The 12145-nt window shown below is 42.1% G+C and overlaps 1 protein-coding gene across 2 annotated transcripts; it reads left to right on the top strand.

Annotated features, from left to right (window-relative positions):
* The first annotated feature begins 360 nt into the window (after positions 1-360).
* On the top strand, positions 361-12029 carry RINT1 (RAD50 interactor 1). Of its 2 annotated transcripts, XM_065666212.1 has the most exons (15): positions 361-610; positions 1075-1266; positions 1660-1855; positions 2011-2252; positions 2407-2580; positions 2658-2807; positions 3818-3974; positions 5457-5567; positions 5761-5986; positions 7061-7198; positions 7579-7778; positions 9347-9561; positions 10221-10401; positions 10488-10606; positions 11794-12029. In XM_065666212.1, exons 2-15 carry the CDS (start codon positions 1259-1261, stop codon positions 12005-12007), a joined length of 2331 nt encoding a protein of 776 aa, XP_065522284.1. In that variant the 5' UTR covers positions 361-610; positions 1075-1258; the 3' UTR covers positions 12008-12029. The 2 variants fall into 2 exon arrangements, with proteins under 2 accessions (XP_065522284.1, XP_065522294.1); XM_065666222.1 differs by lacking the exon at positions 1075-1266.
* The last annotated feature ends 116 nt before the right edge of the window (positions 12030-12145 follow it).

Genomic DNA, 12145 nt, shown 5'->3' with positions numbered 1-12145 from the left:
CGCGGGCCTTCAAGGGGCGGACGTGCCCCGGGCGGCACGAAGCGGCGAAGGCTCCGGAGCGTGCGGGGCCGCGCGTTCCACACGGGAACAGCACCAGCTGCTTCTGGAGCCCAGCCGAGCCGAGCCGAGCCGAGCCGCCAGCGTGACGTGAGGGCCTCGCTGCACCGCCCGTGCGCACTGCGGGCAGAGCGCCGCCGTCACTGCCGGGGCGCCGCACCCGCCGCACGGGGATTGGAGGAGAGAGGGGGACCGTCAGCGCGCGTGCGCTCCGCGTCCCGCTCCCGGCGGGCGCTGCGCTCCCGTGGCCCGCCCCCCCCCCGCGGCCGGGGGTTGCTGACGCGGCGGGGGCGGGGTTGCGCGCGGGGCTGGCGGGCCGCTGAGGGGGCTCGGCGGGGCCGGGAGCGGGCGGGCCCCGCGCAGCGAGCTCCGCTGTCCAGCCGCCGAGGGCAGGCGCTGCCCCGCAGCCCGCAGCCGGGGGCAGAAGCGCTGACTGAGCCGCTGGCGGGGAAGGGGCTGCTCGGTCGCGCTGCCCCGGCCGTGCGCGGCAGGGGCCGCCCCGGGCCCGCGGAGTCCGGCGGAGCTCCCGGGGCAGGACAGCCCCCTGGCGAAGGTGGGTGTAGGGCTGCGTGCTTGAGCGGGAGGGGAGGTGGCAGGAGGATGCTCCGTGTCCTGGCCCTCTGCTCCTGTATCCTCCCCCTTCCCTGCAGTAAGAGCGCAGCGCAGGGTCAGCAATCTTCCGCGGTGTTGCTTTCATTGCTGCAAACAGCACAGCGCTTTTCACTGCTTTGTTTTCTTTATTCACTCCTAACTCGGTCTCCCAGTCTGTTCTTCCCGGTGCTCTGTTGCTTCTCCAGCTTTGGCTCGTCAGCTGTGCTGTTTTCTCACACTTCACTGTTTGTTTAATAGGCTTTTTTGCTTAATTAAAGCTGATAGCAGATAAAGTGCAAGTGCGTACATTTAATTTTTAAATACCGTTTTGGAAGTTGAGAACTGAACGAGCCAAGCGCGCATAGTTAGGTGCTTGTTTCACTGTACATGCTCTCAATTTCTCAATGCACGTACTCTCACTTTCAGGTCTGGTTTTCTCTGGGTGCTGCCAAAGCTGTGGGTCAGCATGTGCCTCTTCTGTTACTTATAAGAAAACCCACACAGTGTATTTCAGTGATGCTTTTGCTTTACAAATCGTTGTAAAACCTGAGTGGATGCTTTGCTAGTAATACATCAGTGATCAGCTGCTATCTCTGGAACATCCTAAACTATGAAAAGGTAAAGAAGAATGTTGTCCTCTTCCTTTGTATTTTACAAAATTACCTTTTCCCAATATTTTTCCTTAAGTTCTCTATTGCATATGTAGAAACTCTATATATACACTGTACTGGTTTTAATAAAATGCACACTTTAGGGGAAGGAAGAAATTAACAGGCATGTTTCTCTTCAGTAGTTAGTGTCCGATAAATCACCATTTGGATGTGTAAGCAAGATTTTATCATATCTCATCTAAGACTTAGCCCAGCAAATTGTCCAGGGTATTTCTTGACTATCGTATTTAAGTTTCAGTTTACATTGAAGTGCCCAGCTCTTCATGGAGTTCATGTCCTCAGTAGATGAATAGTTGTCTGTGTTGTCTTAGTGGTGACCAATTAGAAATTGTATGATCAGTGTTGCAGAGAACGAAGACATGGCAACCATTGCTGTTGGAAAGAAAGAAGTCACTAGAGATCTAGATCACTGTGATATCCCATACTATGTTTCTGAATTTGTGGAAAGAGAAGTTGGAAATGACTATGATTCTCTGAGGAAGCTAGACAACCTTATTGATAAGCTATCTGAGAATAAAAAGCAGTTAGAAGAACAGGTAAGCATTATTCTTCCCTCCCTGCTCACCCTTCTGTATATGGTCTATGACTGATTAAATAACTACATTAAAGCATTGTATTAATATCTGAAATGGTACTGCTGTACATAGTGCAGTGTTTCTGTGTCAGACACAATGCTTCTCTGTGAATGTAGGTCCTTACAGTTTCATCAGAAGTCCCTAAAAGAATTCAGAATGCCTTGAAGAATGCAGAAGATTCTAAAAAGTCTCTGAGTCTGCTTCTAGAGGAAGAAACACTTCTATCTGAGTCAATCAGTAGCCACTTAGAGAAAGCTCAGCCCTGGATGGAAGAGCTCCATCTACTGATTAGTCAAGTGGAAGAGATTGAACGACACTTGGCCTATCTTAAATGGATTTCACGAATAGAAGAGCTGAGGTGAAGTTTCTGAGTACTGCTTGTGTGTTCTGGGACTAGCGTGTCCATCATTAAAATGTTTTAGATTTGAAAAAGTTTCATTTTTCAACATATAAATGATTATTTTGTGTTACCTTTAATGAATTTTTGGCCTTGATTTTCTTGTATTTTATAGTGATAGCATTCAGCAATACCTGATGACCAACAATGTTCCAGAGGCAGCCAGTACTCTCGCATTCATGGCAGAACTGGATATTAAACTTCAGGAGTCATCTTGTTCTCACCTGCTTGCTTTTATGAGATCCACTGTTAAATTCTGGCATAAAATTCTGAAGGACAAGCTGTCGAGGTAGGAGATGCAGCATCACTCCCTTGTCTTTGCCTTGTGCTGTAAGTCTGTGTTCAAGGGCTTATCTTGTGTTGCAGTGACTTTGAAGAGGTCCTAGCCCAGCTTTCCTGGCCATTTGTGGGGCCACCACAGTCTCAGGCATTTGGCCTTCCTGCCCCAGCCAGTGCTCCTGATGTGTACAACAACCTGGAGATGCTGTTTTGTCAGCTTCTGAAATTGCAAACCTCGTATCCTTTTAAGTAGCTGTGGTGTATTTTGTCAAGGATAATAAACATCGAGATACGCACATCCTCAAGGAGGATTATCGAAGTTTGTTCTCCCTAAAAACAGAAGATAATTTGAATTATGTTACTTTGTTATTAATGTTAGAATGTTTTTTGTTTGGTTGGTTAGAAAGTGATAGGTGCCAGAGTTGTCCTGTCTGGCAGTAGCAACATTGTACCTCCAAGTCATCAAATGTAGTGATCTCCTGGTAGCTGAGGGTTCAGGTTTGGTGAGGATCAGGCCTTACATGCTTCAGTAAGGTTATCCATGTTAATGAAAAAAAGAAGAAAAAGGTGGTATATGTTTTATTTTACATAATTAATGCTTTCTTAGCCTTATTTGAAATCAGTCTTAATTACTTCAATATGTCCCATCCCAGAAGGAAAAGAGGGAAAGCTAAAGATGCATGTCTCACAAGGAGACTGCAAAAAGGGGAGACTGGAGAAGGGTTTTCCTTGTGCAGCTTCAGGAGTCTCCCTTTGAGGTTAATCAGGAGGCACTGCTGCTCCTTCAGTTCCATTATTTTGTGAATTAAGTAAAGCATGGCCAAAGCTCAACCAAGCAATTTTTCCTGGAGTGATTGTGACTTTTCTTTTTTATCCTGGAGTGGGAAGATCCAAGGCCATTCTGCACAACCCTGAGCTGATAACAGTTTTGATCTCACTCCCTTAAACCAGTTACATGAAAATGGGAAATCATGTATTGCATTTATTAGTCTTGTGAGTCTTTTATTCTTCCCTTAACAAGTATGAATAAACGTGCCTGTTGGACAGCCTCTGTGTTTGATACTGGTGGTGGTGGTTTTCTGTGTTTGAGTATCCCTCATATTTGAGGAATTGTACTGATTGGCTGAAGGCAGTATTATGCAATGACATAGAACTAGGAAATGTTCATTTTTATAAACCAATTTTATTGAAATGATGATGTTGGAAGAATTACAATGTTTTCATTCATCCTTGACTGTCAAACTTAGAGACGAACTGTTAACCAAACCAAAACAGCTGCCAGAAAAGTACTCTTTACCCCCATCGCCACCAATAATCCTTCCAATACAGATCATGCTGAATCCTCTTCAGAAAAGATTTAAGTATCACTTCACTGGAAATAAACAAACCAATGTTTTAAACAAGGTATGGGAGAAAGCAGTTTGACTGTTCGGGCTTTTTTAAATTGCTTGGTTAAGCAACAGCTAGATTGCTGTATTTACATTGTGTAGCTTTAACACTTTCCTTCCTGAAATTAAGGTTCTGCAAAACTGTGCAGTTCTTGTGCCTACAGAAGCGTGGGCAGATACCAGGATAGCATAGAGGGACCTTTCAGAGGCACAAAGTGTTTTCTCTGGGCCAGGTGATATTTCCCCCTTGCCCAGATCCTTTAGAGAGTGTTATGACACCCTTAGACTGACTCCTAGCACTTCAGAAGTTCTGAATAATTTTTTCTGTCTCCTTGCAAACAGTTTTGCACTCAAAGGCTGTAAAAAGCTGGGGCTTTGATTCTTGGCACTGTGTTTAGCTGCCTTCGTGAACACGGTGGATTCTGCTGTTGGTATATAAAATGTGATTAGTCTAAAAGCACTGATATATAATTAGTTTCCTGGGTTACCTTTATTTTAATTGACATACAACAAGAGATGTCCAGTTTACCAGTTGGAAATTTACTCACTTTTTGTAATAATTACCATCAAAGACTGAGGATTTTAATCTGAGAGCTATCACTGGAACAGGTTTCAATGCATTAATGCTGCAGTAATACATCTGGAGCAGAGTCTGTGACCTGTTCAGTTGTACTGACTGTACAAGACTATACAACTTGTGTTAACAGTCTTTGGTAAATGTAAATATATTTGCAATCTTGGCAGTTGCTGCTACAATCCTGTTTCAAATAATGTGACATACATTAGCGGGGAAGAGGTTTTTTTAGCCATGACCAAAATTATTTCATAAACAAATGGGGAAAATGATGTTCAAGAGATGAAATCTGTGAAGAACAGCAGGTGAACAGCCATTTTTCTAAAAACTTCATGAAGACAAGTTTACAGATGATTGAGCGTCAGATGAGCTCATCCAAAACTGCAGACTGGATCTTAAGGTGTGGAGACTGAAAAAGCTTAAAGGCATTAAAATGTGAAATGAGAAGTTGATAGATTCCCTGCTTCCAGGGGGAAGGTGGGGTTGCGGTTGGGTACAATGACAGTAAGAACAGAGCTACTGGGAAGACTTCTCTCAGGAGTGCATCCTTCTCACTGTACCGAGAAATAAAGTCAAAAGAAGCACAGGAGGCAATATATGAAGCAGAAAAGTGGACCTTATGAGTAAGAAAGCAATAGAGAAGAGGTAGATAGATAAAAAAATTGGAGCTTTTGCTTGAGAAGAAACAGAATAATGGGTTCATTTAAAGCAATTCACATCCAGAAGTAAGTCTCTGATGCAACTTTTATGGAAAATCGAAGCTAAATAAAACACAGTGAAGGATTTGCGTGATCTGAGATCAAGAGAAGGCAGGGAAAGAGACTAGTATTTTTGTAAGTTTGTCCTAATATATATTAGTATAACTTGAATAAATGTTGTTTGGATGCATTTAATAATTTATTTTCTGGGGTTTTTTTTCTTTAGCCTGAGTGGTATTTAACACAAGTACTCATGTGGATTGGAAATCATGCAAAGTTCCTTGATGACAAAATCCAGCCAATTCTGGACAAGGCAGGATCTCCGGTGAATGCTGGGGTGAGCACTTCCATGTGTTTTATATGTATGAATGTGTAAATCAGTTTCTGACAGATGCTTGTGTGAGCTCACTTCACTGCTTTCACTGAGTATGTGGCGAGACTTCACTCAGTCCAGTAGCAGTTTAAGTACATGTCTGCACATGTCAATACTTTCTATCTCTGACATTTTATTCACTTGTTTATTTCAAAAGCTTGAATTCTCTCGTGCTCTGGTAATGCTGATTTTGGAGAAGCTGGCTGCTGATATTCCGTGCCTGTTGTATGATGATACGCTCTTTTGTCACCTTGTGGATGAGGTACTTCTATTTGAGAGAGAGCTATACAGCGTTCATGGTTATCTCAGCAGCTTGCCCAGTTGCATGCACATTCTGTCAGAAGAATCCTGCTTCCAAAGGTGGCTAACAGTGGAAAAAAAATGTAAGATTTGCAGTGGATTTTGTTGGCTTTTATATTGCACAATCAGAAAGTACGTGTTTGCTTATACAAACGGCCTTCTCAAATAGGATAAGTCACTTGGACAGAGCTGCTACCTAAGATGTGTATTTTTGTACTCTGTGATAGTGTCCTAAAAATAACAAGATTTGATGAGAAAAGTCAGAATTTTAGTTCTTTATCTTTTGGCTTTTGAGCATTAAAGGCGTACACTTGGGTCATATGTCTAGATTTACTGTCATGAGCATGGATCCTACAATTTCATTTGGAGAAAACAGATACTATTATGTATAAATCATGTCTATTGTAAAAACAAGTAGTGATAGGACCAGGGGAATGGCTTTAAACTGACAGAGGGGGCATTTAGGTTTGATATTAGGAAGAAGCTCTTCACAATGATGATGGTGAGGCCCTGGCATAGGTTACCCAGGGAAGCTGTGGCCGCCCCATCCCTGGCAGTGTTCAAGGCCAGGTTGGACAGGGCTTGGAGCAACCTGGTCTAGTGGAAGGTGCCCCTGCTCGTGGCAGGGGTTGGGACTGGGTGATCCTTAAGGTTCCTTCCAACCCAAACCATTCTGTGATTTTTGATGAAAAATTGGTTAGATTCTAATAGTGCTTCTTGAGTTGTGGGACTCTTGCCCCTAAGGTGTATGGAATCCAGTAGGCTTAGTTTTAGACAAACATTGTATTTATGTGAGATTGGACTTTAAATTGGAATAAGGAAAGGGTATTACGTTTTGAGAAATTAAGAGGAAATATATTGGAAAGGAGCAAGCCAGCTATTGAAAAAACCCAAACAACCCCCTCCAGTCAACTGTGGTGCAGCTGTTAACAGTATTGCAAATACAGATACATTGAAGCTGGTTTGTATGAAGCCCGTCATCAGTGGCTTTTACACCCCCCAATGTAGAATTCAACTTACTGGAGATAATACAAATGTTTATATATTTTAGAGGGGAGGGGGGTGTGTTAGATATTTTCTTTTTGGTGGTTGTTGTTGTTTGTTTAATGTTTTTCTTTAAGGACTTGAACAATTGACACGTTTTGTGTGCATCTCAGTTGCTCTTCAGAAAATGGACTCCATGCTTTCATCAGAGGCTGCGTGGGTATCACAGTACAAAGACATCACTGATGTAGATGAAATGAAAGTCCCAGACTGTGCCGAAACTTTTATGACTCTGCTGTTAGTTATAACAGGTAATTACTAATCTGTGAGCATTGCTGTTCACTGTCATGAACAGTAAAAACCCTTCAGCTGGCAGACCTCACAGATACCCACTGTGAACAGTAGCCACCAAATAATGTTGCAACCTGGTGATGTTTGTAATTTGCGGAAACCTTTCCTGTTCATTCTGTAGTTTGGCCAGTCACTCACATATGAACAATCTTCAGCTTTTGACATGTTTACTAAATAAATATAAAACATAGTGTTAAATTATCAGCATATTAAAACTTGTTTATACTTGCGAGAATATAACTTGTTACAATGCAGTGATCAAAAAATCCTACTGTTCCTTTTGACTCTGTGACGATTTAGAAGCCAGTAAGGAACAAACATTTCATTCGTGTCTTTCCAGACAGGTATAAGAACCTTCCAACAGCTTCCAGGAAACTGCAGTTCCTGGGCCTGCAGAAGGAGTTAGTTGATGATTTCAGGATACGATTAACTCAAGTGATGAAGGAAGAGACTAGAGATTCCTTAGGATTCCGATACTGTGCGATCCTCAACGCTGTTAACTATATAGCAGCGGTGTTGGCAGACTGGGCTGACAATGTAGTGAGTAATTGTTTTACTTGGAAAAATAAAAAAAATGGACTTTGGATCTTTGTTTCATAACAAATATTTTATTTTCAGCACTGTTTCTCCAAGTGTATTCAGAAGAATTCATTACTGCAAAAATAGAATGAGATATACATTCAGATTTCGTAGAAGATGTATAAGTAAAGACAGATTGTTGTTGGAGATCTAAGCTGCATTAATTACAGACTTTCTAGGGAATTGCAAAGAGAGACTGGGGAATGCAATAATCTGAACAAACAAGAGAAGTAATATCCTTTACATGCTTTGTATTGTGAAAAAATAGTAAGTTGACTTGGAGATCTGTGACCAGTATTAAAAGCATTGATGCTGAGGTGTGTGCAGCAGCCTGTGCATGATGCTTGAACCATTCCTGTGGCAGGTTAGCTTAAATGGATCCAGCGTGGGGATCTGCCTTGCAACACGCTACAGGTGCTGCTCAAAAAAATCACTTGCTGATAACTGGTTATTTTGCTACAAGAAATCTGTCGAGGGACTTCTTTTCACAAAGGCATGTAGTGATAGGACAAAAGGAATGGCTTTAAACTGACAGAGGGGAGATTTAGATTAGATGTTAGGAAGAAATTCTTCCCTGTGAGGGTGGCGAGGCCCTGGCACAGGTTACCCAGGGAAGCTGTGGCTGCCCCATCCCTGACAGTATTCAAGGCCAGGTTGGACGAGGCTTGGAGCAACCTGCTCTAGTGGAAGGTGTCCCTGCCCCTGGGAAGGGGTTGGAACCCAATGAGCTTTAAGGTCCCTTCCAACCCAAACTGTTCTGGGATTCTATAATAATAGCTTGGTGGCAGCATGGCCATGCTGTTGCATTTCAGTTTTTCTATGGTTATGGGTACAAAAGGTCAAAAACTCCTGTTACACATGATGTGTGTAAAAATAGGTATTGTGCAACGCAAGATGGCAGCCTCCAAATTGTTTTTGTCTTCACAGGCAACTTTGGCTCTAGCAGTGGATAATCTTGACTTGGCAGGGCCGCAGCCTTCATGTTGTACAGCTGTGTCTACCTAAGTGTCTTAATCTGCTTAAAAGTAAACCCAAGAAGTTACCAGCCCATAGTGTTGTTACCATTATGTCACATTACATTCTGATTTCTTGCTGTTGTCAGCCCAGCAAATGTATGATTTAATGAATGATTATTTCTAAAACAAATTACAATTAAAGCTTCTAGTTTACTTTTGCAAACATTGAAAAGGACAAAATCGGTTGTTTTTCTTTTAAAAGCATTCTGCTGTCAATCTTAAAATATCTTTTCAGTATTTCTTTAGATCTGTTCCCATTACCTGTTGGCTGTTGTACCTGAAACTCGTATCAATTCCACTAGGACAAACCGCTAGCATTAAACCACTATATTTTGGTTTTCACTAAATCAGGGCCAAGGGAAAAGATAAGAAAGTGTTTTTAAAATCTTCATACTTTTAAGTTTATAAATGTGTCAGAGTGTTTTCTAGAGCCGTGTCTATTAAAGTACCACTGGAAAGTTCCAATGGTAGGATTATTTTGTGAGGTACTCAGACCTTGCTTTGTTTCTCTAGTTCTTCTTGCAGCTCCAGCAAGCTGAGCTGGAGGTTCACATGGAAAGCAATGCTGTCAGTAAGCTCCAGCTAGGGCAGCTGGCTTCGATGGAGAGCTCTGTCTTTGATGAGATGATTAACCTCCTGGAACGCCTGAAGCACGACATGCTGACTCGCCAGGTAGATCATGTCTTCAGAGAGGTCAAAGATGCTGCGAAGCTGTACAAAAAAGAGAGGTGATTCCATCCGTTTACTGTCTTCCCATATTACAGTATTATTTCCTGTTAAAGATACCGAGGTAAATAAAGGCAGGAGTAGGTAACAGGCACGCTTATTTTCCTGAGTAGGAATGGCACAGGGTAGCGAGTTTGGTAAAGTTTCTCTTTAACACTTACTTTATTTTAATGTTGTGTTTTCTAAAGTAGTTCTACAGTTAGTAGGTGCATTAGCTTAAATAGCCTGGGAAGCATTCTGGATCCCTCTAGTTTGGACAAGAATTACTTTCTTTGTAGTAGTACCAGAGAGTTAAGTACAAAGAGGCCTGTAATAACTGTTCTGTCGTCCCAGACTCACAGGGCTTCTTGAATATTTGCTCTGGAGTAGGATTTCTGAAGTACTTCATAAAAGGCCTACAAATCCTCCATGATTTTCTAGATTAGATGGGGTTTTCTGTGAATGGCATGTTCAGAGATTGATAACTCCAGCATGCGTTTAATATTAAATGAAATTTAAACATAGCAGTAGACTGTGATTACTGTTAGATTTGAAATGGGAAAGGAGAAATCTCTGAACCGTTGTAAGTAGGAGAGATTTTTTTTAAAGGATAATTTTACCTTCAGCTGCTGTAATATGAATAATTTCATTGTAGTGACTTGAGTGTGACAATTTCTTTCAGGTGGTTGTCTTTGCCATCTCAGGCAGAGCAAGCTGTGATGTCCCTGTCAAGCACAGCTTGCCCAATGTTGCTGACCCTGCGAGACCGCTTACTACAACTGGAACAGCAGCTCTGCCACTCGCTGTTCAAGATTTTCTGGCAAATGCTTGCAGAGAAAGTGGATATATACATCTATCAGGAAGTAGGTATCAGCAAAATGTGAGCTCTGCAGTGCAGGTGGGTGTCAGTGACTGCTTTAAACAGTGATGCACCTCTCTGTGTTTGCAGATAATTATAGCAAATCATTTCAATGAAGGAGGAGCAGCCCAGCTCCAGTTTGACATGAGTAGGAATCTGTTCCCTTTATTTTCACACTACTGCAAGAGGCCAGAAAACTACTTCAAGCAGTAAGTAGGCAAACTTCTGATCTGTTGGTATTTCAAAAGTGAATGGGCAGATGAATACACATTCTGTGTATCATCACCAAGAGTTTTCCAGTTAGATTTGATCCACACTTAAAATGTGTGGATCATTTGGGCTTCCGGCAACCAGGAAGGTTTTGATTCTGTGCCATGTACTCAGGCAGCAGCGGGCCGTGGCATGTGGCATTCTGTGCAGTTAGGATGTCTAGATAAATTAACTTATGGAAGGAATATAAATATCACAGACTTCTGAAACTGGGGCCCAAGAAACTACTCGAAGTTGTAATTACAACACTAAACTTTATTGGCAGAGGAAAGACTACTTTAAACTACGGTCCTGCTCGGAATTGCATAGCAGTCTAGTTGCTTTTATTGATGAGAAGCAGATGCCTTCTTTGTGGATAGTCATTTTTAAATAGCATTCAGTCGTTTAGAGAGTCCAGTGCTAAACTTCTGGGCTAATTGGGGCAGAAATCTTAGTGTTTTCAAATCAGTATGGAGCATGGCATTCAGTCTTTAACACTTGGAAGGCAAAGATTCCATATTGGCATTTTTAACTGGAACATTCACGGAGCATCTTCAGGTTTAAGTCTTTCTTGAGCACATCACCTTTATAAAGGTAGTTGGTACATATTACTCCCAGCATAAAAGGAAACAGATGCACAAAGGAACCACAAAAAGTAATGCGCAACGGGTACACGGCTCTGTCACATTTAGATTAGAAACAATGTGACAAAGACGGGATCTGTTTGCTCCCTGATGGTATTAATTAGGGAAAATGTTCAGATTCCAGCAACTGTCTGTTAAACTGTGCTCTTAAAATACGCTAAGTAAGAAGGTGCTAATTATCTTAGGGGAAAACGCAGATAGGGAGAGGTAGACAGGTTAAGTGGTAAATTCTATTCTCTATTTGTAATGCTGGCGGAAGAAAGAGTCAAAAGCCATGCAGAGAACTGGGAGGCAAAACACTGATGCTTAGGAAATATGCATACATGAGGGAAAAGGCTTAGTGTGAACAAGTACACTGTTTGCCTTGATCTAAGCTGTTCCATACTTTTGAGCCTTTTCAGAAGTCCATGGGGATGTTTTTGTTCATCACTGTGTGCACAGAATAAAGCGTATTTCATGGGTGCTTCTTGTATTAATCCATGTAACTTTTTTTTTTTGTCTAGCATAAAAGAAGCCTGCATTATCCTGAACCTGAACGTTGGTTCTGCCTTGCTTCTGAAGGATGTACTGCAGTCGGCTGCAGACAGTGAGACATTCACGCCAAACCAGCCCTCTGCAATAGCAGCACTAAATGAACTTGGAGTTTACAAATTAGCACAACACGATGTTGAGATTCTTCTCAACTTGAGAGCTAGTTGGCCAAACACAGGAAAATAAAGACTTCTTCAGCAATGGTTAATAGCTGGGTCTACATTGCTTGTCTCAAACAAAAGCAAAACAAGTATGCTGTAATATGCTTCTTGTTTCTAAAATGCTGTATGCCGAGTGACTGGTTTCATCTCATGCCTTGTTGTA

This window comes from Lathamus discolor, chromosome 1, assembly GCF_037157495.1.
Source record: "Lathamus discolor isolate bLatDis1 chromosome 1, bLatDis1.hap1, whole genome shotgun sequence".
NCBI classification, from domain to species: domain Eukaryota; kingdom Metazoa; phylum Chordata; class Aves; order Psittaciformes; family Psittacidae; genus Lathamus; species Lathamus discolor.
This window is presented reverse-complemented; position numbering and strand designations above follow the sequence as displayed.

What these genes read in the sequence shown, in the direction of transcription:
- RINT1 (XM_065666212.1), top strand. An exon ending in GATCTCCGGTGAATGCTGGG is followed by an intron (nt 5,568 to 5,760) that starts GTGAGCACTTCC and finishes TTATTTCAAAAG; the next exon opens with CTTGAATTCTCTCGTGCTCT. An exon ending in ATATATACATCTATCAGGAA is followed by an intron (nt 10,402 to 10,487) that starts GTAGGTATCAGC and finishes CTGTGTTTGCAG; the next exon opens with ATAATTATAGCAAATCATTT.